Genomic DNA, 26,814 nt, shown 5'->3' on the forward strand with positions numbered 1-26,814 from the left:
GTGTGTGTGTGCATGTGTGTCTTTAAATGCATAATAATTAATGAATATGGAATACATTTTTAACACATGGGAACAAATGGATGCATGCCTGTTGTTCAATAGTAGCGTTCATATAAATATAAATACATAAATAAATATATCTATATATAGATATATAGATAGATAACTTTATAGATATATATGGAAGGAAGGTCAGCTGTTTTTTGACTTTTCTTGCTAACAGAGGCAAAAGATTACTGGAGGTAACAGGAGGACAACTCCAGACTGCTTCACTGTCACTAATGACAGGCTCATGTCGTGCAATTTTACAATGCCCAAAACATGCTGTAGCATGTTAAGGGGGAATAGTTTGTAAGCTGTCAGTGAAAGCATGCAGTAACATCTATTAATACCCACCTATGAGACCTTGCATACTAATTCCCACTGACTGCAAAGTCAAAGCGTTGGGCTTTAATCACAAGTGTCATTTACAGTCTTGTTAGCTCAGCTTAGTAACTGTTTTCTCACTCAGCTCCGGCATGTCACTGATTATGGTTTCATTAAAAAAAATAATAAGTGTAGCAGGCACCCCATCATGAACAATGAAATTGCTGTTGTGATGTTCATAATAAGCTATATTTCCATGGAGAAATGTGGGAGAATATGGGGACGGCAGTGGCAGACTGGCACCGAAGCAGAGTAAACATCGCTGCTGATGAGCTGAGAGGGTGCCATCAGTGGGGCTGCGATCAGCCTGTGTTTGTGTGTCATTGTGTGGGTGTTTTTCTGTGTTAACATTTGTAGAATCTACCTGTGTTATTGGCATCATATGTGGTATTGGACAGTCATCCCACTAGGATTACAAGAAGACAAGCAGGAGAAACTGCAGGTCACTGGGGTGGTGTAAAGTGGGGCTTCGTCCTCTTTAGATATGCTGTGTTTATCCAGCTTTGGCTAAAGCACTTTCTGAAGTTTGTATAACACAGCAAGGTGTCCGTGTGTGCAGAGAGAAGATTAACAGGCGCATTTGCACAACAATACATTTCTTTGCCTTTTCTTTGATCTCAGATCACGGGGTGAGGGGAAATGCATTTGGAGCACTTCGACAGAAGTGACAGCTTTTGCTGTTTCCTCTGCTCAGGCAATGCATAAATATGGTGTTAAAATGATTCATGTTAATGTTCACTCACTGCCTTGATATGAAAGCTCTTTGGTCCTATTTTAGCAACCAGAGGAAACATGATAATTGGAGGAAAGGGTGCTGACTGGTCATGCCTGAATGAACTGCCTGACCAGGCTCACATAGTAGTAGTAAACCATTTGAAGAGCCTGTTTTAACCTTCTTTAACTTGCAGCATCTCTCATCCAAATATCTGCCACACATCTTGTCAAACCTCTGCAGCACTCACACAGTTTCATATAATACATGATGAGAGTACTCAAATCTGCCAGTGGATAACATCAGGCATTAGTTCAAGCAGACCACAAAGTCAAGCACAGCACCAATCTCAACAGGTGAGCTCATCTCAACACCAAGCCATTGGCCGGTGGGTCCATCCAATCCAAATCTCAGATAGGGCACAATATTTAAGCTGCTGCACCCTGCCCACAGTTGTTGCTGCCCATCTGCGATCCACTCTGAAACACAAATCCACCCCAGCTCCTCCTTTCATGTTTTTCTGACTTAATATCATTTAGTACTCTGTTTACTACTAGGTTTTTGCAGCTTTTAGTGATATTATTTTTCTGTTTAAATGCTGTTTCACTTAAGGTCCACATCTACTTCTCTAAGGGTGTGTTGTTTGGGTTTTGCCTTCTGTCTTCAGAAGAATAAACACAGTCTGATGCTAAAAGATTTTGGCACTAAAGGCTCTTTGAAATCAGCCTAAACTGGAAAATACAGATAATTTAGGGAGCCAGTCGGTAGCCCGGACTTCCAACAGTATGATTAGGATGTGAAAACTTCAGCAGAAAACAATAGTTGCTTCCATCAAACTTCTCCATAAGACAGACTTAAGTAATTAAAAGATATTCAACTAACTAATTAGTTTCCACCATTTAACTAACAAAAACTCCAAAGTTTCTGACCTACACATTTGAAGTGATATTCTTGATTTTTGCATTTATTAGTATTTTAAATTAGCCATTAAATCATAACTGTCATGGTCCTGGGCCGTGTTGGCCCAGTATTCTTAGTTCTCTTGTATTTTTGTATTCAGTTCCCTGTTTAGGTTCTGTTTCCTGAGTTGCCCTGTTATGTTGTTCCCTGTGTGCTTTCCCTTTGTGACTCTCACCCCCTGTGTGCCCCTCTATGTATTCATGAGCCCTTGTCCCCTTTCGTGTTTTATTCCATGTTTTCCCCAGCCTGTTATGTCTGTGTTCTCCCCGTGCTCTCTCCTCCTGTCTGAACCTCTGTACTTCCTGTTTGACTCTGCCCGTCTCCCGTCAGTGTTATGTTCACCCCGCCCTGTCTCGTTATGGTTATCTGTGTCAGCTGTGTTCCCCGTGTGTTCCCACTTTCCTCGTTAACCCTCTGTGTGTTTCTGTCTGCGTCTCCCTCTGTTCGGCGTCGCGTTCTCCCTCATGTTGTGTGTTATTCTCCCCGTGGTTCCTGGTACATCTCATGTTTAGTTTTTCCAGTTTAGTTCAGTACTGTTTTGTGTTTCACCATTAAGCCAGCATTAAAACTGTGATCTGTAAGTTTATCCCTGTGTCTGTGAGTCTGCATCTTGGGTCCTTCTCCTGCCTGCCACACAACGAATCATGACAGAAGAACGCGACCACGAACTGGACCCAGCAGCTCACAACCCCTCCGCGGACCTCCAGGAAGACTTGGTCTACACGGTGGAATACCACTGTGAGGAATGGGCGACGCTGCCTAGAGGCGAATACCGGGAGACTGTAGCCGTCCGTCTTCAGCGGATGGTGTCCGGGCTCCCGTGGCTATTCGGCGCGCTGCGCCCCCACATCCGGGACTTTCTTGTGTCCGCCGTGGGCATCCGCCCGGGGCAGCTGTCCCAGAAAGAACCGGAAATGGTCAGGATCGGGACCATGGGGCTCACCACCGTTACGCCGCCTGTTCGCTTCTCATCGGCTTCTACATCTTCGCCACCGCCTGTCTACACTACGTGGCGCACGGAGATGCCAGAGGCCAGCGACTTCGGTGAAGAGGAGCAGCAGCAGGTGTTACGGGCGTATCGGGAGGACGAGCTCCGTTGGAAGCCCTGGCTTATCACCGAGGAGGAGCTCTCGTCAGCTGTCCCACCACAGACCGACCACCCACCCTCGCCGCCACGATCGGGCTACTCGTCTCCTGCTTCCTGCCTGGCACGGATGTGGTCTGAGGGCGAGGAGCCGGTCGCCACGGAAGGCCAGGCTGAGCCCACGGCCGCCCCTAAGAGGAAACGGCGTTCCCGCCGCTGTCGCGCACCGCCACGGCCCGTTCTGCCCTCCACTGAGCAACACGAGGTGGCTGTGGGGGGCGCGGATTCCGACCTCGAGGAGCGGCAGCAACTGGAGGAAGAGCTACGAGAGGAGCCATGGCTCGCTCCCCCCTACGATGAGGTTTTCCGCGGGACACGGCTAGCCCTTGGGGGCCCCCGGAGTTGCCTGGGACTCCCGCCTGCCACTCCGCTTACTACCGCCTCCTCAGCCGCTGCGACGCCTCAGGAGCCTCCATCTCCCACGTCTACGGGGCCCACGGCCAAAAGAAAACGGCGTTCGCGTCGCCACCGCATCGCCCGACGCTCGGAGGTGAGTGAAACTGTCCAGTCGCTCCAAGTTACCTCTGAGCGGAAGGCATGTGAGGAGGCTACGGACTTAGCCGGTGAGGTGGCTAGCAATGAGCCATTCACCGAGCCACAGGCCAGAGACAGTTCCGCTCCCGCTTCACTCAACCCGGCAGGGACCACAGACTCGATTCACAGACTGACAAGGTTTCCCACTGCCTTTGGTTTTAATAACGGTAGGGAGGTGTTTCCTTTGGTGTCTCTTTCCGTGTCTGCAGTTCCAACTAAATCTGAGTTGCCTGTGGTTTCTCTCTTCCCTCCTGAGCCGGCCCTGCTCCTCCATCAGTCACTGAATGAAGGCAACGAAAGCATAGCTAGTGCTCCGGTGTGCCCAGCTACACTTGCTTTTCACGAACCAGAGACTGTGAACACTGGTCATGAACACTTAGCATGTTACCAAGATGCACACATAACAGCACATCATGGTGACCAGGACACTGTAATGTCACAACACGTCTCCTGTCTCCCCATAGGTAATAAACCAGGTGGTTCTGAACTGTTTTGCTCCAGCACCATAACCACCACTCAGGAGATGGAAGCTGGGGTCAGGCTTTATGTGACACCATTTTCTCCTGCCTCTATGAACTCGTCACTAGATAGGGTTTTGGCCCCGAACAATGTCGTAACCACCCTCTCTCAGCCTGAAGTGTCACCTGCTTCAGTTAATGGTTCACGTACCGTTTCACCCGTATCTGTCTCTCCACTCAATAGGGTTAGCACTCTGAAGCCACAGATCACTGCAGGTACGGGTTCCAACAAACACATCCATCCAACACACCACAGTCATGCTACCACGGTGCCATTGGTTAGGTCCATATCTGTGTATTTACCGTTTTTCCAGGAGTCAGCTCCTGATGATCTAAGCTTTGTTTTTGTGGATCGAGTGGTGGTTCTTGTTTTCCGTATGGTCGAACCAGCTCCTCTGAGCCGCACACTACCACCGGTTGAGTCCAACCAGCTTATGTTGACCTCTCCTAGGACTACACAGACTGGGCTAGTAACCTCTGAGCCACTTTGGACTGATGCAGACTTTGGGAACCTAATGAATGCTGGCTCAGAACTGGTGGTCCCTACCACTGTCCACTTCATGGTTTCTTGTGTTAAGATGTTAAGCCCTATAGACTGTTTTTTACCTGCTCTCTCTCTCTGGGTTTGTGCCTCAGCAGCCTGTGTTTCCTCAGCTCCTAGTCCAGCCAGGGGCCTTCATAACTGTTTGTCCTGCGTCTGCTGTTGGACTCCCAGGTGTGCCTATCCGGCACCCTGCGGTGACGCCACCGCTTCGCGTCACGTCAGCTGGAGGGCCCGAGGGGCCCGTTCAGCCTCCTGTCTCCGCTGGAGGGTCCGAGGGGCCCGTTCAGCCTCCTGTCTCCGCTGGAGGGTCCGAGGGGCCCGTTCAGCCTCCATCAGCCTCTGCAGCTCCGCCTGGTCCAGCCTCAGCCTCAGAGTCTTCGTCCTCATCTGGCCCCGCCTCAGAGTCTTCGTCCTCGTCTGGCCCCGCCTCAGAGTCCTCGTCCTCGTCTGGCCCAGCCTCTGAGTCTCCTGCCTCGACTGGTCCCGCCTCGACTGGTCCTGTGCCCACCGGGCCTCGGCCAGTGCGCCTGACACTGGAGAGCCGCCGCTGCCTTCCGCGCGGCCGGCCTCCTGAACTGCTCCGTCGTCTCCTTCGCCGCCGCCGCTGCCTTCCGCGCGGCCGGCCCCCTGAACTGCTCCGTCGTCTCCTTCGCCGCCGCCGCTGCCTTCCGCGCGGCCGGCCCCCTGAACTGCTCCGTCGTCTCCTTCGTCGCCGCCGCTGCCTTCCGCGCGGCCGGCCTCCGGACCAGCTCTGTCACCGGTGCCACCCGCCCGGTCGGCCCCCCGACCGTGTGACCCGTGAACTTTTGTGCCGGTGGGCTCTGGGTCGGCCCCCTGAACTTTATTTGAACTATGGTCTTGTGCTCCTGTGTTTTCTGCTGTTCGTTTTTGTTTTTTGTTCCGAGCCCTCCGTCCTGGGCCCCCGCCGCCCGCCCTGGATCGTTTTCTGTTTGGTTTTTGTTTTCCTGTGTTTGGGCTGTCTGGAGCCTGCCCTTGTGGGGGGGGGGTGATGTCATGGTCCTGGGCCGTGTTGGCCCAGTATTCTTAGTTCTCTTGTATTTTTGTATTCAGTTCCCTGTTTAGGTTCTGTTTCCTGAGTTGCCCTGTTATGTTGTTCCCTGTGTGCTTTCCCTTTGTGACTCTCACCCCCTGTGTGCCCCTCTATGTATTCATGAGCCCTTGTCCCCTTTCGTGTTTTATTCCATGTTTTCCCCAGCCTGTTATGTCTGTGTTCTCCCGGTGCTCTCTCCTCCTGTCTGAACCTCTGTACTTCCTGCTTGACTCTGCCCGTCTCCCGTCAGTGTTATGTTCACCCCGCCCTGTCTCGTTATGGTTATCTGTGTCAGCTGTGTTCCCCGTGTGTTCCCACTTTCCTCGTTAACCCTCTGTGTATTTCTGTCTGCGTCTCCCTCTGTTCGGCGTCGCGTTCTCCCTCATGTTGTGTGTTATTCTCCCCGTGGTTCCTGGTACATCTCATGTTTAGTTTTTCCAGTTTAGTTCAGTACTGTTTTGTGTTTCACCATTAAGCCAGCATTAAAACTGTGATCTGTAAGTTTATCCCCGTGTCTGTGAGTCTGCATCTTGGGTCCTTCTCCTGCCTGCCACACAACGAATCATGACAATAACTTCATGTTTGTTATTGTATTATTGAGTAAAATACCTATTCCTCTTTTTGCCAATTGTCATAAAACCTAAAAGCAGCCTGGTTTATAAAAATGTGACAGTAATAGGCTGTAGCAGTGCATTAAAACTGGTTAAATGTGTAAATGTGTAGTGTCTGCCAGGCAGATGTTTCTTCCAAATGTTCCCCAGTAAAGAGAACATTAATGAAAAGGTGTTTTTGCTGCATGAGAGACAATGACCACTTTTAAATAAAAATCACAGCAAAGTGCTGAAAAGAAGAAAATGAGCTACTGAATATTCAGCAGTATAAGAGAGAAGACTTTGACTCCACATGACTGAATTAGAAACCTCAGGAGTAAAATTTCCTTGAATGCTGGTAATAACTCTATTTTGAATTCTGTGTGACCCTCTGGCTTAACTCTCTTAATCTGTCGCATTTCAGATAACAAAATAAAAAATAAATCAAGTCCACATTTGGCTACTTAAGTTGATGACTGAACAGGCTCTTTCATTTATAGAATTGAGGCTGGCTTTTAGACAAGCTGGAATCAATAGCTCAGCAAGGGCACTTGTCCAAAATGCACCACATGCAGTCAGTCTTCTGTGGTTTAATAAACAGCCAAATGAGGCCGTAGGTTCTGTTTACATTAGGCTTTTGAGTCAGCTCTTCTTTTTTGTTGTCCCACAGGCGGTTTGTCTGAGTGCCGTCACTTGACTTACTTTGAAAGCTTTAATCATTTTCACTGAATACACACAAATTTCACAAACCTCCCAAATTTGTTGTTGATGGGAAAATAATTAGCTAAGCTTGTTGACTTGAATAGCTGCTTGCCAGAGAGACTCACTCACATCTTTTTGAAGTCAAACACAGTGTATTCTGGCCAGTCGATGTAACACACCACACGGCCAGGGACCTCAGCCGTGTTGGAATAGTAGTACTGAGGAAAAGCCAGGAGCAGAGCCAGAACCCAGATCACACCCACCACCACCTTGGTCTCTGTGGAGGACATGCGCTGCTGCAGAGGGTGGATGATGGCCATGTACCTGCAGGGACACAAATGCTTCATGGTTTACATGAAAGAAGAATATAGGACAGAATAAAGAGCTTTACAGATAGAAGATTCTTTTTTTTTAGCATGGGATCACAAGTTATTTAAGTCCTTGACGTGGGCAAAGAGTAAAAACACTCACAGAAATAGAGTTTCTTGAGAGTAACTTGAACATGACCTCTGGGATGTGAATATTCACACGTACTTGCCCACTCAGCACCAGTAAAAACATGACCTTTTTTCTTTCATATTTACAGGTTGAAAATCACATGACGTTTTCATTTGTTCAAAAATTATTTAGACTTTGAAGATGATTTTTTTCTGCACGGGATCGTGAAACTATGCTCCCTAGAGAGTAGGGCTGCTACGATTAGTGGTCTAGTCACAATTACGTCGACAATCAAAATCATCGACGACTGATTTTATAGTCGACGCGTCGATTGAAGCTTTGTAAGATCACAAAAGACGCATGAATGAGTAGTAGGATTTAAGAGTGTAATAACGGACTGAAACAGAAGATGGCAGCACTGCATGTACAAGGATGCCAGCTGCCGTTAAACCCCGAAGAAGAAGAAGTAGCTCTGTCCCAGAATTCATAGCGCAGCCCAGCTCAGTTTCCAATAATGGCGGCAGCTGGTTAGTTTTAATGTTACTCTTATTATTCTTTCTGGTTCACAAAATAAAGTTTAACATATTTTCAAGCAAGAATGTAGCTGTGTAAACCTCAAATATCTGCTCAGTTTATCAAGACACCACATATTTTCAAAAGCGCTCCGACATCTGTTACCCACTAGCTCGATAGCTAGCCGGGGGCAAAGCTCACTAGAGCCGGTGAGAACCCCGGACTCCGGGCAAATCGTTTTCAAACCCACCGCTGTCTTTCGCTACTCAGGTTAAACATATATAAGTCACTTAGATAACTTAAAAATTTTATTGTTTGGCTTTTTTTTAGAATTTTATTTATTCCTGAGTAAATCTGTTTGGCTGAGATTAAAGTTATAGTTTTTACACAGCTAAATAAACGTCAAGCAGACAACTGATTATCAGAAGTGTGAGATGCTGGAGAATATACTCCGGTGTCCTGTTATATTTTAGATAGCAAGGAGTTTATTAAACTTCACCGAAACAATCTGCAAATTTCATTAAAATTTAATAAAATGGTAAATGGCCTGTATTTATATAGCGCTTTACTAGTCCCTAAGGACCCCAAAGCGCTTTACATATCCAGCCATATCCAGTCATCTACCCATTCACACACAGGTGATGGCAAGCTACATTGTAGCCACCTTGGGGCGCACTGACAGAGGCACCGGGCCCTCTGACCACCACCAGTAGGCAACGGGTGAAGTGTCTTGCCCAAGGACACAACAACGAGACTGTCCAAGCCGGGGGTCGAACCGGCAACCTTCCGATTACAAGGCGAACTCCCAACTCTTGAGCCACGATTGCCCCTCAACTAAACTATCATCTTGCCTTTATTTTTAGTTAGCACATACCTTAAACACTTAAAGCTGTAAGCTAATGATAGTTATATAAGAGCAGATGCATGCTGGTGCAATAAGCTGTACGTTTTACGTCCAATGGATGCATGATCTGATTAGTCGACTAATCACAAAAATAATCGTTGACTAGTCGACTATCAAAATAATCGTTTGTGGCAGCACTACTAGAGAGACACTGGAATTACAACATAAAAGTGTTTCATAAAATGTGTGAAGGATTCCCATCAGGCTCCCTCGACGTTTCCGTAGTGATTTCACACTGCCATGTTCATGCTCCTCATCAGAGACGAAGAGGTGCAGGAATCACTTAAAATGACCTTGCACATCATTGACACTGAGCTTCATTACAAAGTCCATCTAAAGTCATTTTTCTGTTGGATCTCATTTCTCCTCATTGAAAATACAATACTTCAGGGAGAGAAAGAAATAATTATCAACTCCCCATCAGTTCTTATTTTAAACCTCTGTATAGATTTTTGACTTACATTTATTAGAGATTTGGTTGTATTGACTGAGTTGCACTTTAATTCATGTTTTTCCTGCTAGCTCCATAATCTTGAAGGTATGCTTATCTGGTGAAGTGTTTTCTTTATGGAAGTCATTTCTCAAGGATTTTCAGTTTCAATTACTAAATTCCCACACTATGTGAAAAGCCTATAATGTTGATATTTTTGTTGTACACAGTATACTGTTACTAATTTTCGTCTCTTTTCAGAAAAGCTCTCCAGCCAAATGCCATCCTGAGCCAAAGAGGTCTAATTAAAGGCTTAATCCCACTAATAACCCAAATGAATCTGCTAAATGGATATTCTCACTCTAATTATATCAAGCACAAGAGCAGGCTTTTAAAATCAAATGCTCCCTGCAGTCCACTGAAAGCGGGAGATCAGTACCTCGGCTTTACCTTAGCTCTACTTCAAAAGGCTCTGGCAGCCATGTGGCTTTTCCTTCATGTAGGTGAGTCATATTTAAGCTGGTGATGTCAGATTCAAACACACACCTGCAGAGAACAGTGGTCCGCTTGCCCAAAAGCCCAAATCACCATTATTATCCCTACTGGCATGCAAACTGGACACCAAACTACACTTGCCTTCACCCTCCGCATGTTCTCGAGTTCTTCTCTCGGCCCTTGGTTTTTCTTGAGCTTTTCATGTTCCTTCCTCCTGATGTTGCCCCAATTCAGTATAGCTACATTTATTACTACAACCATCTTCCTCTGCTTGTCTACCACTATCATTTCTGGTTGGTAAGCCATCACCAGTGGGTCTTACTGTATTTGGAAGTCCCACAGGATCTTAGCTTGGTCACTCTCAACCACCCTAGGGGGAGTGTGTCTCATATTGACCTTGGGACTTAGGCCACACTCCGTACAGATGTTCTTGTACACTATGTCAGCCACTTGGTTATGGCGTTCCATGTATGCTTTGCCTGCTAGCATCTTGCACCCTGCTTTTATGTGCTGTATTGTCTCAGGGGCATCTTCACACAGCCTGCACCTGGGGCCTGGTTCTGTTAGATTAATCTTCTCCTGCAGTTACAAAAAAAAATAAATAAAAAACACATTCAGACACAGACACACTTCTTTACCCGAAAGTAATTTCATTTTCATGGATTTGCTGGTAGAGATCTTAGCACCCCTGTGTTTCCCTCCCCTTCATTCATATCTTGGTAAACACACCCTTGAGACTTTGTACTTCAAACATCTGTCTGTAGGCAATATCTGATTCCTCTCAATAGGATTCCCTCTCACAAGGTAGCAGGTAGCTTGGGCAGTAAATGCTGGATTTCATGTCTGACATACACCTCCAGTTATCCACAAATTGAACCTAAAACTGCAATGGCAATGCAGTGGTTCAATATAAACACCATGAACCTGCTGCAGAGTTTTCCTGTAATGTAAGTGATTAAGAATGAGACAGTAAAGGTGATTGATTAATTATTTATTTTATTTTTTTCAGAAATTGTATTTGAATGTAGGCGGTGGTAATTGTATTGTTAATCTATTTCTTGTGGTCCTTCATCTTTTTTTGGTTTACTATTTCTTTTTGCAGCAAATTACGTAAATTTCCATCTGTAGCTGGAAGCTGGATGATGGTAGCAAAGCTTGTGTGTGTTTCTGTATGTGAGAGTTCATTGTGTTTGTGAGATGTAATTTGAAGTATTGCATCTGTTGTTGCCATTATAGACTCTTTGCATACCTGTAAATCCTTCAGCCACCACTCACTCATGCAAAACCAATAGGAGCAGTCCACAGGGACTTCCCTGAATAGAAACCAGTTACCATCCCAGCAGCAGACATCCAAGAAAGTGTCTCAAGTATGATGAGTTGGACAGCACCATTCACACTTACTGGCTAAAGAAACGAACTGCACTCAATGAGCACGACAGCACAAATGAACCAGCTGCTACTGGATGAGATGCGAAATCGCAGAAATGGCAAATGAGGATTGATGAGGATTTCAGGGACGTGGCAACACTAAAGGCCAACTTCAAACCAATTACGCAAGTCACCATTAGCCTCCTAAGACCCGAACTCTTCCACGACATGCATTTTACCTTATTTTTGTTTTTATGAAAAATCAGAGCCACATATGAAGGTATTCATTTAAATTTTGATAGAACAGTAGCAGTATAATGTCCTCGTAAGTAGATATCAGGCCCTTGTAGAGCAAAATTGAGTATTTTGGTCTAAATAACGCACAATGTGATGTCCACATATGTGGACGCCAGGTCCTAGAAGGTTAAGTGTTGGATTTACCAAGGAGATGCCCTGTCCCATACATTGCTATGCATAGGCACGAATCCCCTCAAAATGGAGAAAAATTAGCCTCCTCATCTACATAGATGACATCTAGTTGTGACCCAGTTTGTGTAATTCTGGTTTAAGTTATATTCTTTGATTTATTGTTTGTCATGGGTTTGGTTCTTTTTATTGTTTTCTGCTTGTGTCATATTTATAGTTCCTAGTTCACTGTCCCTTCCCTGTGTTTTACATTTACAGGGAGTGCAGAATTATTAGGCAAATGAGTATTTTGTCCACATCATCCTCTTCATGCATGTTGTCTTACTCCAAGCTGTATAGGCTCGAAACAATCAAGCGTTTCATTCAAAATAGTCAACAGGGTCACAAGAAGCGTGTGGAAAAACCAAGGCGCAAAATAACTGCCCATGAACTGAGAAAAGTCAAGCGTGCACCTGCCAAGATGCCACTTGCCACCAGTTTGCCCATATTTCAGAGCTGCAACATCACTGGAGTGCCCAAAAGCACAAGGTGTGCAATACTCAGAGACATGGCCAAGGTAAGAAAGGCTGAAAGACGACCACCACTGAACAAGACACACAAGCTGAAACGTCAAGACTGGGCCAAGAAATATCTCAAGACTGGTTTTTCTAAGGTTTTATGGACTGATGAAATGAGAGTGAGTCTTGATGGGCCAGATGGATGGGCCCGTGGCTGGATTGGTAAAGGGCAGAGAGCTCCCGTCCGACTCAGACGCCAGCAAGGTGGAGGTGGAGTACTGGTTTGGGCTGGTATCATCAAAGATGAGCTTGTGGGGCCTTTTCGGGTTGAGGATGGAGTCAAGCTCAACTCCCAGTCCTACTGCCAGTTTCTGGAAGACACCTTCTTCACGCAGTGGTACAGGAAGAAGTCTGCATCCTTCAAGAAAAACACGATTTCCATGCAGGACAATGCTCCATCACACACGTCCAAGTACTCCACAGCGTGGCTGGCAAGAAAGGGTATAAAAGAAGAAAACTAATGACATGGCCTCCTTGTTCACCTGATCTGAACCCCATTGAGAACCTGTGGTCCATCATCAAATGTGAGATTTACAAGGAGGGAAAACAGTACACCTCTCTGAACAGTGTCTGGGAGGCTGTGGTTGCTGCTGCACGCAATGTTGATGGTGAACAGATCAAAACACTGACAGAATCCATGGATGGCAGGCTTTTGAGTGTCCTTGCAAAGAAAGGTGGCTATATTGGTCACTGATTTGTTTTTGTTTTGTTTTTGAATGTCAGAAATGTATATTTGTGAATGTGGAGATGTTATATTGGTGTCACTGGTAAAAAAAAAATTGAAATGGGTATATATTTGTTTTTTGTTAAGTTGCCTACTAATTATGCACAGTAATAGTCACCTGCACACACAGATATCCCCCTAAAATAGCTAAAACTAAAAGCAAACTAAAAACTACTTCCAAAAACATTCAGCTTTGATATTGAGTTTTTTGGCTTCATTGAGAACATGGTTGTTGTTCAATAATGAAATTATTCCTCAAAAATACAACTTGCCTAATAATTCTGCACTCCCTGTATAAGAAAAACTAAATACTGTCAAAATTTGCAGTCCTATGTGGCCTTATAATAATGGAGCCAAAGTTAAGCTAGTAATTTAAATTACTTCAGCACCACCACACTCAATTATCTTGTAGCTTATTTTTTTTTTAACTTCCTATACAGACACCAAATTAAATAATAACATTAATAACAGCAGCCACCAGTCAGCTAAGTGCCCTCAATTAGACACATCCAGTCTCATGGCTGTTTTTTCCAAGCTCTAACCTGAGTAGATTTTGTTCAGTGACAGGAAATGACAAGTGTTAAAATCAGTATTTATTTATTTTTTTTGCTCAGAGGTGACATGGCTCTGTGGCACCTTTTCAAAATTATCTAAATGTCTGAGACTAAATGATGCATGTGCATTTACCGAAGATCTGAGAGCGACTTGTCTTTTGAAATATTTGCAGCACATAAAATAACAATGTTTTTTTTTGTTTCAATGAGATCATGTTTGCGAACGTATATGATGGTATCTCCTCTCACCACTAATTAATTATAATGATATAACTCTTCTATATTTCTATATTCTTCTATATTAGGTGTTTTGTGGCCGACATGCCCTTGACTTCTCAAATGAGTAACCATAGTAACACTTCATATCAGCGTTTAACAGCAAATCAGCAGCTCAAACAGCACTTTGCTACATTTGTGCGAGTCCTTGTACGTTAGCAATGTCTGATTACTGGTGACTAAAACATGACCACACATTTTACTGTATCTCTGATAGGAAAGGACAAAACATGCTCTTCCTGCTTTCCTCCTAGTGCTCTCATCATGAGGTGTGGATGACTGTTGTTGGGAAGAATGAAATTTAATTTAGCTAAACAAATCAGCTTAGCTACATCTTGTTGCAACTTCCTGATCGATCAGCTATAATCATATTTAACGATTAGCTTGATCACAACAACTAGTAGACCCTACAGTTTCCTTGGTTTTTTGAAGAGCCATATGACAATTCAAGCTTAGGATAAGCATCAACAGGTTGATGTTTTAACAACTGCATAACTGCAAAGCATACCCTACCTAATAAACAGAGTGAGGCACGCTGTCAGTACCATGGCATGAGATAAGCCACTACCATAACCAAATCATCAGTTAGAATACTGAATGTTGCTAACAAGGTTATGTTTTTGGTAGTGTTTGCATGTGTGTGTGCGCGTATGTCATCATTCTGTTTGCAAACATAGAAGCTTAAAAAGCTTTGAATGATTTCTGATAAAACTTTGTAACGGTGTAGAGTGGGGTCATGTTAACAGTTTGTTAAAATTTGGCTTATATCCACCAAAGTCAGCAAAATGATTTATTGGTTGAAAATCGACCAACTTAGAAACTATCCTTACAAGTGTGTTTGTGTATTGACAGCATTTAGAAGAAACTGTATAAAGATTTAAAATATTATGTAATTTGAACTCTGACCTCTCTTTCAAGGTCAATAGTGTCATGGTTCTGGGTTATTTTGACCCAGCTTTTTCTGTTTCTTATGTTTTGGTGTGTTTCTGATTATGATTTATGTTCTGATTATTTAGTGATACTGTTTTGATTATGGTTATTATTTTTGTAGGTTTAGTTCCGTGTCAAGTCTGTCTCACTCTGTCTAGTCCGTGTCTTAGTAAAGTGTTTTACTTTGAAGGTTCATGTTCATGCCTGATGTCAATGTGTTCAGTTGTACTTTTCCCCTCGTTAGCCTAGTTTCTCCCAGCTGTGTCTCCCTCCTGTTGCCCATTTCCTGATCACCGCCCTGTGTATATGAGCCCTGTGTATTCCTGTGCTCTCTGTCGTGTCGTCTGCGTTACTCTGTGTAACCCTGCATTACGCTGTGTAACCCGGTGTTCTTTCTGCATCTCTCTGCCATCTTTCTCTGTGCATTTTGCTCCTCCTCCTGTGAGTGTTTGGTTTCAGGTTAGTCTTATGTCCTTGTCTAGTCTCGTGTTTTTGTATTACTTTTCCCTGGAACACTCTCTCACAGTCTGTTCTCTAAAACCTAAAGGAGGAATTATGGATTTGATCTACTGGTCCCTAAATGCAATTGACACCCCTTTCTCAACGAGAAGTTTGGGCTTGGGTGAGCCTGAGTGCTGAAGATATCTACCTATTCGGAACCATGGTAACAGGGTTCTTGCCGATCGGAGCTGGCTTGGCCCTGACTTATCGAAGAATTAAGAAAGCGGAACCGGCTGTTCAAACCCCCACAAGGCTGCCCACTGGGATTGAAACGATGGGACAAGGCGTGAGTTTCTCAAAATGGGCTCATTGAGTGCAGCACGGATAAGATCTTGGAGAACGCACGGCTGCCGTGAATAGTCAGAATAAGATCTCTGAGTGCAGACTGGATACATCTTGGAGGGGCTCGCTCGGAATAACATCTCTGAGCGCAAATTGGATGACATCTTGGGGAGGCTCACTGTGGTCGTGAGTTCTCAGAATCGGCTCTTTGAGCACAAGAATGACAACATCACAGAGCGCAAGTTTGATAACATCATGGAGAAGCTCACGGCTCTCCAACGGGAGATTGAGAGACCAGTGTTGGACTGTTAGAACAGCTTTGAAATTCATATGAGCTGTTCGCACTAAAGTAAAAAGCACCATCCCTTCATGCGGATACCCTTTCGGCGCCAGCTGCGGTCGCAAGGCTGGAGCCGAACAAAAAAACCCTGATAACGACTGTGTTTAGTCTGTTCCTTCCCATTCCATGCCCCAGGGCAACTGTGGCTACAACTGTAGCTTGCCTCCACCATTGTGTGAATGTGAGAGTGAATAAATGAAGGTATATTTTTTGGTCACTAATTGCACAGAGCTATTCTTACTACCATATTCAGAGGTACAGTACTTGTACCTAACTGTAGGATAAAGTGATAAAGCATTTTTACCGTTCCCTGTAACGCTGCTGTACCCCGAGTTCTCTTTGTGCATTAGAGGTGCAGTCCATATCTGCCTCAATAAACATAATATAGCAGGTTTCTAGGTTTCACTAGCATGGCTATTTAGCATGTTTATTTCATCAGCTTGTTTCACTATTCTGTTTTAATCTCCCAGTTTGTTGTTGTATCAGCATTATTCTTACTTACCCTGATTAATAAAATGAACTTGATGTTTCAATTTTGTGGAGTGCCTAATTGGATATTGAATTAGATTGTGGTTTTGCATATTAATTAACAAATAAAACAAATTGGATTAAATTTGTGCATAGTTTGGGAACTCAAATGGGGAAAAACTTAATAGCATCAAATGAAAATTCTGTGCTAATATTCATGCTAATTTGCAAAGCAAAGCAATGCTCTGTCAGCATTTTTCCTGATTAGTCACGTCAGAGAATCCTCTCGTGAGGAGTGATCCCTTTCTTCCCATTTTTTATGTACAAGGCATGAATCATGGAGAAGCAGAAGGGAGGAAGAAGCCAGAATAACTTCCCTTGATGGTCCCTCTGGATATAGCAGACAGAACAGGAAGGGAAGATGTGGAAATTGGAGGAAGGACATGAGATGGAGAGGAGAACACATTAAGCTGTAGTGGGTATGCAGCAAATAAACCCCTCCTAAGACCTGCTTTTCCTGGTGTAAGCTGTCCTCCAGCTATAGTAGGTAAATACAAAAAGTACTTCATCTCCTTTGATCCAGTCTTAGCTGGTGATTTTTCATTTCTTTGTTTACTCCTCAGTCATATTGATTGTTGATTAAGTGGCACCCTTAAAGGATTCCTTTATGAAAGAACGTGGCATTATCACAACACATGGATGGCAACACAAATTGTTACAACTTTAAAATGTACAGTTTGTTTGATTCAGATTCATATCATTCAGCAACTATTGAAGTACCTCCTAGAAGTTGATGCTTGTCAATTCTGGGTTGAAAAATGAAACCGCCACACAAGTGTAAAAACTGCAGTTCCTTCAATGGCCACTTCAAGTTACAAAAACCCATCAGTTGTCATAGATCTCCCTAAGGCTCAATGTTACAGCAGAAATGAATGTATTTAACTCTGGTCTAAGAGAAAGAGCTATGCCTTATTTTTCATGACAGCTGGTGGGAGTGGGAAGATTTTTATTGTTTAAATAGTTTTAAAGGTGAAGTTAAATGATGTAAGTGCTTTTCTGTCATCTACTAAAAGGCACTCTAAAGAGTAGCTCTTTACTTTGTTCTGGTACAACAGCTTAGTTTTAATCCTGTTCTTTACCAGCCAACATTACCAGTTAATAATAACATCACAATGAGTTTTTGCAAGCACCTAGCTAACCATGCTAGCTAGCTGTCTTTAGTATTAGCTGACAAATAACCAGCTCTACTGTTTCTACTAGGGTGACCAACCGTCCTCTTTTCCCCGGACATTTCCACTTTTCACGTTCTGTCCGGGGGGATTTTCGAGATGGATGAAAAAGGTTTTCCTATAGGCTTACAGAGGACCCATATGTGCAACTTCGTCCCCGAACTGCTGCGTTGTAAGTGGTTGTTCCGCGCTCACAGACGGGACAGAGTGCGCAGTGGCGCGCTGAAAAGATGCTACAAGATGCCAAAGCGCAAGTGCATCTTTTCAGACAAACTGCAAAACAAATTTCCCTTGTACCATCCCTCAGAATAAATGGGAGGCGGAGTGCACTGTGTGCAGAGGTGGTAAATACATTTGTGTGTCTAACGAAGGTTTAAAAACGTATAAACAGTGGTACATATAAGTGATCCGCAGGTGCGCATTCGCTGTCAAAATAAAAGATGCGCACCAGATAAGAAGTTGCAACGCGCGTTCGCGTACATATAAAAGGCACTGTTTTTGTTCGCTAGAGTGGGATTTTCACGGCATATTCTGCACCAAATCTTTGTGCGTTCATCATTTGTTTGAAGCCAGCTCACCTCCTGCAACCACTTTTCCGAGAATACGCGAATACGAGGTTCGGACTCCTTCTGACATTTCTTTGGAGGTGGAGGAACACCAAAGTAATTGCTTAAAGGAGCTTCTTCGACATCTTTAAGAGTTCTAAACAAATGTCTGTCTTCCTCCAGAAAATCTTATGTACGCAAACGTGCGTTGCAACTTCTTATCTGGTGCGCGCCTTTTATTTTGACAGCGATTGCGCACCTGCGGACCACTTATATGCACCCTGTATATAAAGGCTGTGCGAGGCGAAAATTCATCTAGTAAGTTGACTGAGTTCTTTGTTACACCTGGGAAAAACAAAGATGTTGTTGTGTCTGCAGCAGAAGGTGCACTGGCATTTCATACTATGAAGCGTCACAATAGCTACAGATTCATGGATTGCACTTGTGTGTTGCTAAAAAAAAAAGAAGCGTTTCCAGATTTTAACAAAGCAAAAAAGTGCCTGCACCAAGACTGAAGCTATTGTCAATGGTGTCATAGTGCTACATTCAGTTGAAGTCACTCTTTGAGCTCTTAATAAAATCCAGTACTGTGGCATTTCTCAGACTTACCAGAGAATATATTCCCAATCATACTTTGACTGGAAGAATGGTGGCGTGCAAAGAAAATTAATTGAGGTTAGAAACGCGAAATGAGACAGCAGAAACCATTGCGCAATACCTCATTGGTCATTTTTCTTATACAAATGAGGCATTATTTCTGTAACGTTATTTAATTCTAGAGGTTTTTAAAATATTTTTTTGCACTTGTTGACTTGTAAGAACCTTTAAGACATTTTTTAATTTCACCCCTCATTTACCGCACAGAGAAGGCATTATTTTAATATGTTAAAATTTTATTTAAGCAAACAGTATTATTAAAATTCCTCATGACTGTGCCAAGTGTCCTCTTTTTTGGAAATCAAAATATGGTCACCCTATTTCTACCAAATAAAATAATTAAATAAATGAGTACTTATGAGGACATTATACTGCTACTGTTCTATCGAAATTTTAAATGAATATCCTCATATGTGGCTCTCATTTTTCTTAGAAACAAAAATTAGGTAAAAAATAAATAAATATAAATTTTGCTAATTCTTTGTTTTTACATTCATCAGGTCCCAATCTGTCATGGTCCTGGGCCATGTTGGCCCAGTATTCTTAGTTTTCGTGTCTTTTGTATTTTGTTCTTTATTTATGCCGTGGTTCCTAGGTTGTTCTGTTAAGATGTTCCTTATTTGATTACCCCCTGTGTGGCCCTCTGTGTATCTGTGAGCCCTCGTTTCCCCTCCTTGTGTTTTATTCCATGTTTTCCCCAGCCCATTATGTCTGTGCTCTCCCCGTGCTCTCTCTCCTCCTGGCTGAACCTCTGTGTACTTCCTGTTTTACTTTGACAGTCTCTCGTCAGTATGCGTCATGTTGTGTTCACTACTGCCCTGTGTCATTACGATTATCTGTGTCAGCTGTGTTCCCCGTGTGCTCCCACTTCCCTTGTTAACCCTCTGTGTATTTATGTCCACGTCCCCCTCAGTTCAGTGTCGCGTTCTCCCTCATGACTGTGTGCCCCTCCGTGTGTTTCCTTGTGAGTCAGTTCCTTTATGACTTCCCAGTTTGGTTTTATATTATGTAGGAGCCTACATGCAGTTTAATTTGAAATGTATGCTTTTATTTTGATGGTGCAGAGAGGGCAGGAAGTTGGGTGAGAGGAGAGTGGAGCCACATGGTTTTTTGACCTCGCAATCTCTCTTCATCCATTTTGAATTGAGCTTTATAAGTTTTCATAATTTGGAATTTTGTTGCTGTGTACCTCATTGGACTTTTGAAGTAAATATTGAGAAACTATCAAGGACTGTTGTTTTTTTTGGATATGGAAAGAGGGACTAAGCGGAGCGTCAAGCTAAGGCTCCATTCGCAGGAAACCTACATATTATTTTGTATCGCCTATTTTGTATCACCAGTTGTTTCTCTGCTCTCAGCAGAGAAATAACTGGAACCTGTAAGAAGAGAAGTGGGAGCCATTGTTACTGTTGTGCTGCTATTCTTGGCATCATTTTCTAATTTGGCACCTAATGTGCTCCAGCTGGTAGCTGTAATTGATTACTAATAACAGATTTACAATTTCTTAGTGTTCTGTAGAACAGATACAAGTACACTCATTGGTCACACCTTGCTAGTACTGGGTTAAACCCCGTTTTGCCTAAAGAGCTGTTTTAATTCTCTGTGGCCAAGACTGAGATCTGGTAACAGTGTAGGCCATTTGATTACATTGAACAGTGTCATGTTCAATGAGCCACTTTGAGATTACATTTTTCAAAGAACAAGTTGTAGAAAAGCCAAAAAGCTGGCATGAAATGGAAACATTTTGGCAAACACTAAAAGTGAAAACCATAAACTAAAATTCAGTACAACATCATATTGGACTATTCATTTGTTGTCTGTAAGCAGTAGTCGCTGATCTGCTGGATAGCATGTTTATTGATGACCATCACATAATTTCATAATTATGTGAGGAGTTTAGAAGTGTTTTGCTGAATCTGAGAGCTGAATAAAATGAATAAGCTGAAATATCCTAAGACGCTCTGATTTAGACGGGAATATCAAAGTTGGCTGTTTAATGGCTTTGAGTTTGTAATTGTAAAAACGTTTTAATTCTCTACTTTTCCTCAGCAATAAATATCCCTTTATTTTCCAGGCAAAACTGCAGCATGTAAAACTTTACCATCACCGAAATCTCTTGAAAGTCAGTTGTTAATGCTACTGACCAAACAGAAAGCACTTTAAAGAGGAGCTACAGTCTGATGCCTTAGAGAGCAAATTCTTTCTTCTTCAGGAATGCTGCTGCCTGTTCAGGTAAACTAACTGAAGCATTACCCTGCAGGGCCAACTGAACTACATCTTATTTCATTTCAGCTCCTGTTCCCATAATGACGTCAAATCTGGCCTTGCTCTTAGGTAAGGTTAAGAGGTTCCTTAGTTTCGTTAAATAACTTTTAGCTGATCCATTAATAGCTTAGAAAATATTAGGCTAATTTCCCTTTAATGCATATACATGAAGCTAATTGGCATATAGTGTCTGTCTGGCTCATTCTGTCCAATCAGTAGATTAAGAGTTTCTTTAGACTAATGGGCACTTGAACATGCATACTTATGCCTCCACACTGGCTGATTCAAAATCCTTGATGTTCATAATTGCAACCTATCGACTCAGAGTAAACCACTCATTACTACATACCAGCAGCTCTTAAGAATGAACATGAGGGAAAATTATCATCAGGGAGTGAAACAAGACGAAACAGCTATCTGCGACGACAGAAACAAAATGGAAGAGAAATATGGCTGATAGAGACAATAAGAATTTTCTGTCACCACCTCCATGCTGCAGTGAGCACAGTGATTATAAGTACACTGAATACTATTGAACAATATTCAGCAATGGATTTTCTGCACTCTCTAACCTCTGCAAGCTGGAGTATATTCCTTGATGCCTTATGCAAAGTGGCTGTTGAAAGGCCAGTACATTCTGCATATTTGTTTTTATATAAACACATAAATTTAATCAGATGAAGTTAAGGACATCTGTTTTATAAGTATCGTAAAATATTGCTTTAAACTCTCAATTATTTGAAATCTCCAATAGTGAATTACAGAGCTGATTTCAAACAAAGACTTCTTATACTTTTTCATCATCACCATCAACTGTTGTTGAAAAACTGATGTTTTTGGCACTTTGTAAAATGTGGCCTGTTGCATTTTGTTTGTTTGCAGTAAGCAGGAAGTACATTTTATCCCATTACAGCCTTTTGGAGAGCATCGTATCTATAATCTTGCACACTCAGAATGTGGATACTTAATAATATCAATCCATCATCCATCCTGGAAAAACACTGTGCACTGTGTTGCTTTATATAGTAACTAATCTTGATGAATGGAGAGTTTTGAGTTTAAGAGGCTGAGCTTTCACATAAACACAGAGACCCACACAAATATAGTGTTTCCATTGCAGTTTATTTAGAAGGGTTTCTACTTCCTAACCACACCTTTCTATTCAAAGAAATTATCAACATATGATCACACCTGGTGCATAAAAGATGGGAGCTTTCCATCCGATCGGTTCTACAAAAAAATTCATTTCTTGAGGATTCATGTGCACACAAACCCCCCCTCTGCTGGTCAAAACCTTTGTTGCCATTTCAACTATTTGTAAGCGTCAGCATGGGAATAATCACTGGCTAGAATAGAAATAAAAAATAGCTTAATCTGATTTTCTTTTTATTATTAATGTGTGAGTAATGGTAACAGAAGTCTATAGATGACAAAACAAAAAAACCTTGTCAGTGTTTAAATAATGAGACGTTTATGTTAAAACTGTTGCAGTGTTTTCAAATGATGAGACAGTGATTGTACTTGTGAATACTGGGGTGATGGTAACTTCATTTTTATTGGGAAATATTTTTTTCCACTTTACTTTGCTCAGTTGGTTTCTATTTTTGGTATCAACCTCTCCGCCTTTGGAGAAAACCCTGTCATGGGGTACTGAAGAGGCACGGATCTACGAGTATCTCACAGCAACCCCGTAAAGGCTCCTATATATCCACTTATCCACGATATATCAGGTGTTTTTGTATCCAAGTTGCTAGACACACAACAAAAACCACACCAGGGAATTAAAAACAAAACACAGACTTGAATATTATAGTAGTAACATATTTCATTATTTACAGGATTACACTTTATTGGGAGAGATCAGCTCAAAGAGTTGCCATACCAGGGGAAACCCTCCTCCTTTGAGTAGGCTCCAGGATGTCACAGGTGAAACTCAACTAACGCATAAATTTTGTAGGAATCCACTTTATAAACTTTACTTTTAAGACCATCTATCTTTTATATACAGTTTACATAACTATGTCAGCTACCCATTACTAACTTAATAATAATAATAATTATTATTATTATAATAAAATACAAATGATTCCCAAATATAAGACTTCAAAAGTTTAGTACACAAGACAGTTTTCTTCAGTTTATCTAATGTCAAATGGGGAGAGGTGGAGTACAACCTGCAGAGGTCACCAGTCACAGACAGACAACAATTCATGCTCACATTAACACCTACTAGTTAGAATATGAACTGAACAAGCTTTATTTTGGACTATGGGAGGAAGCCAGAGTGTCCAAACGTCACACAGCTAGCCCCCAAGCTCACCTATGGATTCAAATATACGACCTTCTTGGTTAAAGGCAACAGTGCTAACCACTGCACCACCATCGCCAGTGAAATGCCATCCATCCATTCTCTTCAACTTATTCTTTTCAGGGTCAGCTGTCTTAGGGAGAGAGGCAGGGTACACCCTGGGTAGGTCACCAGTCTAACACATAGAGACAGATAACCATTCGCACTCACATTCACACCTATGGGCAATTTAGAATTACCAATTAACCTATCCCCATTAACTGCATGTCTTTGGAATGTGGGAGGAAGCCAGAGTACCCAGAGAGAACCCACACAAACACAGGGAGAACATGCAAATTACACACAGAAAGACCCTAGCCTGATGGTGGACTTGAACTCAGGACCTTCTTGCTGTGCGGCAACAGTGCTAACCATGAATTTTGATCAAATGTAATCATCAAAATACTGAAGAATCAATTCATGTGTTATAGTCTTTTTCCCACTACAGTAATCAGAGGTTTTAGATTTGTACTGCTTTGCCACTTTGACAAATTCTCTTAATTCCCTCTACCCACAATCCAGGGCGAAAGAAATTGAAAACTCCATTTTATAAAGGACCCAATGAATCCACATACGGCCCCAGTAGATTTTTCTACAGCTGAGTTTGTTTTGTTTTTTACCAATTACCTCAATACAGTCAGCATTGGAGCAGCACACTGATCTCAGCACGCAGCTGTACTGCTGATCTGTGGGCAGTGCAGTGCAAGAGCACCCCAGAAATGATGAGGAAAAGGATGGAGATAAGAAAAGGAACGTCTTATCAGCTACAGCAACACTGCGCTACCTCCCCTATTTAACACATTCATCAAACATACGATCAACAGACAGAAATTATTTTATATCTATGTCATTAAGAGATGAAATGTTAACTGTGAAGGTACTGCTGTTTGTGAATGATGGGTCACAGTGGGTGTCTACCTCCAGCTTAATCATCCACATCTCTGAAATATTCTGAAATACTATCTTTTCCTGGCTGCATACATATGGGGCTGTCAAGGTAAAGTTAATGTTCCTTTACAGGGATTTTAATATCATGGTTGTGTTGTGTGGATGCACGTGGATAGCTAGATTATATATCCCCTGATTGGCAAACTCTCATAACAGTATGTTTTCAGTGAGCAGACTGAATGTAGCATGTGTTGTCGCTTCCCTTTTGTGCTCTGTTCAGCTATAACCAAATCTCTCACTTAATCTTGGAAAGTTCAGATTAATGGTGTTCCACAGTGAGACAATTAGTGGCTAACATGTCCTGAGATGCAGAAAATACAGAGCTGCAAACACAGCTTCATGTGGTTAAGCAGGAAAATGAATGTCTCAAATGTACACCCACCCACATCCACCCACACTTACACATAACACATATAAATGTGTTTCGAACTGAGCAATGCACATATCTTCACACACTCCTTCCTGCACACAGAGATATTTACCTACATGGAAATATTGATAGATACTTCACAGATTTATATATACAACACAACACACAAGGACAACAACACACATTTATCACTCACACAAACACCTACTCAAATAGAGCAGGGCTTTCTATGCATTCATTTTCATTCAGGATTATTATGCTGTGTGTGTGTTCCTACACAAGGTTGCTCATTAAGAGTGAGCAAAGACTTAGAAATGAAGAAATATTTTCCCCCAAATGCTATATTTTCAGTAACAGGAGTATACATGAAGACATAAAATGAATGCACAAAACTTTTAACAACAGCTTGCTTTCCTTTTTTTCTTATTTGACAAGGGTTTGAGCCAGAAGGCAATGAACCATTAACCATTAACTGCTTATTGCGCTGCCTGTGCGTCACGCGTTGTTTCGCCACATGCAAACAAAGGAGGCAGCGAAGGAAAACAAATACTGTCAATAGTGCTTTTACACCAACTAGTGAATGAAGTTTCTTATGTAATTTAAAACCTTTTTTCCCCAAAGAGTCAGTAATATTTAACCAAACAAAAACAATGTGAAAGCATTTGCACCTCTTTTTTTAACCACACCTATACGCTCTTAGAAACCAATAGTAGTCTGTTTTCATAATGATCGATATGTATGGATGTACTCTAAGCTTTCGTGGAATTTTGAAACATAAACTGTACCGTGAATGGGCAAATTACATTAGACGGTCTCGGGTGTTTACGGGTGTTTTCCAATACCAAACACTTGGGGCACACTGATCATTTCTCGTGTATTCTGAAAGCAGGCTGGCTGTGAAAACAGAAGCTTACCTGTCCAGAGCGATGGCAGTCATTGAATAGATGCTGGCAAACACAGCCGCGATCGGAAAGAAGTTGTGGAAGCGGCAGTAGTCGAGTCCAAAGTACCACTCGTTGTGCATCCCGTAGGTGAAGTTGATCACCGTGTTGAATGCAGACATGGACGCTTCGGCGAACGCTAGGTTCAGGAGAAAATAATTGGTGACAGTCCTCATGCGTTTGTGCGCCACAATAATCCAGATGACTGTGATGTTACCTACAACGGACACGATAACTATACAGCTGTAGGCAATGGCCCAGAGGACGATTTTCCAGACCGGCTGCACAAACTGGTTCCTGTAAATGGTCCCGTTATTGGTATCATTGGAGCTGCTGGTCCAATTTGGCGCATTGGTAGCACTGAATAAAGGATCCATTTTACTGTTTAGAAGCGAAAATGTCACTAAACCGGCCGCGATAACCCCAATTAATTACACGACTAAGTTAACGATTCCAAACGCAAGTGAATGTTGGAAAGTTTCCGAAAGCGTCACGCTCGTTTCTAAGTGTACAGTTGTAGTCTGCGGAGAGTCCGCTCTCCTACAAATAATAAAGTCAACGAACCAGAAAAAGTATTTGATGTCGAAACTTCCATATCAGTCTTTGCACGTTTCCCCCCTTTTTTCTTTTTTTTCCTTTTTTTTTGCTGTGCGTAAAAACAGAAAGGCGTCTTTTACGCGCACCAGAACGAGTCTGGCAATGGTAACAGCTCAGCTCCGTCTGTGTCTCTCTCCGTGTCTGTGTGCTGTCCTCCTGCTGCTCCTCTACTCTGACTCAGCGGCTGCACACCAGCTTTTGAAGAGAGCTTCTGCGCTCCCGTCCAACATGCTGGCTGTGTAATTATGATTACGGATGAATCCAGGTGACTTGATTACTACGCCTAAATACTTAATTTAATGTAATTTTACTATAATTCCTTCATGGACAGTTACAGTTATGATGTACAAAATAATAATATATACAATCTTTTTTGGCATTGTTGGTGCAATTTAAAAATAAAAGACAGACACCACTTGTGAAAATATGTTACGTCATAATTACAATGTAAGATAAGGAAACATTGTTTGACTTCGTTTCAAATGCCCTCAAATTTATGCATTACATAAAATTACTTAGTGCATAAGT

At 42.5% G+C, this 26,814-nt stretch overlaps 1 protein-coding gene across 1 annotated transcript in view; it reads right to left on the minus strand.

Annotated features, from left to right (window-relative positions):
- Nucleotides 1-26,441, minus strand: part of tacr1a (tachykinin receptor 1a) — a 63,953-nt gene extending 37,512 nt beyond the window's left edge. Inside the window, exons 1-2 of the mRNA XM_086313450.1 lie at nucleotides 25,663-26,441; nucleotides 7,311-7,505 (exon numbers count right to left, since the gene is read on the minus strand). Coding sequence (XP_086169576.1) covers nucleotides 7,311-7,505; nucleotides 25,663-26,066 — 599 coding nt within the window. The 5' untranslated portion in view covers nucleotides 26,067-26,441. The remainder of the gene's footprint in view (nucleotides 1-7,310; nucleotides 7,506-25,662) is intronic.
- Between the last annotated feature and the right edge of the window lie 373 nt (nucleotides 26,442-26,814).

The sequence above is a fragment of the Aulonocara sp. 'chitande type north' Nkhata Bay genome, linkage group LG12 (genome assembly GCF_057382095.1).
Source record: "Aulonocara sp. 'chitande type north' Nkhata Bay isolate Kocher_YH1m ecotype deep benthic linkage group LG12, A_spYH_male_GT1.1, whole genome shotgun sequence".
NCBI lineage: Eukaryota > Metazoa > Chordata > Actinopteri > Cichliformes > Cichlidae > Aulonocara > Aulonocara sp. 'chitande type north' Nkhata Bay.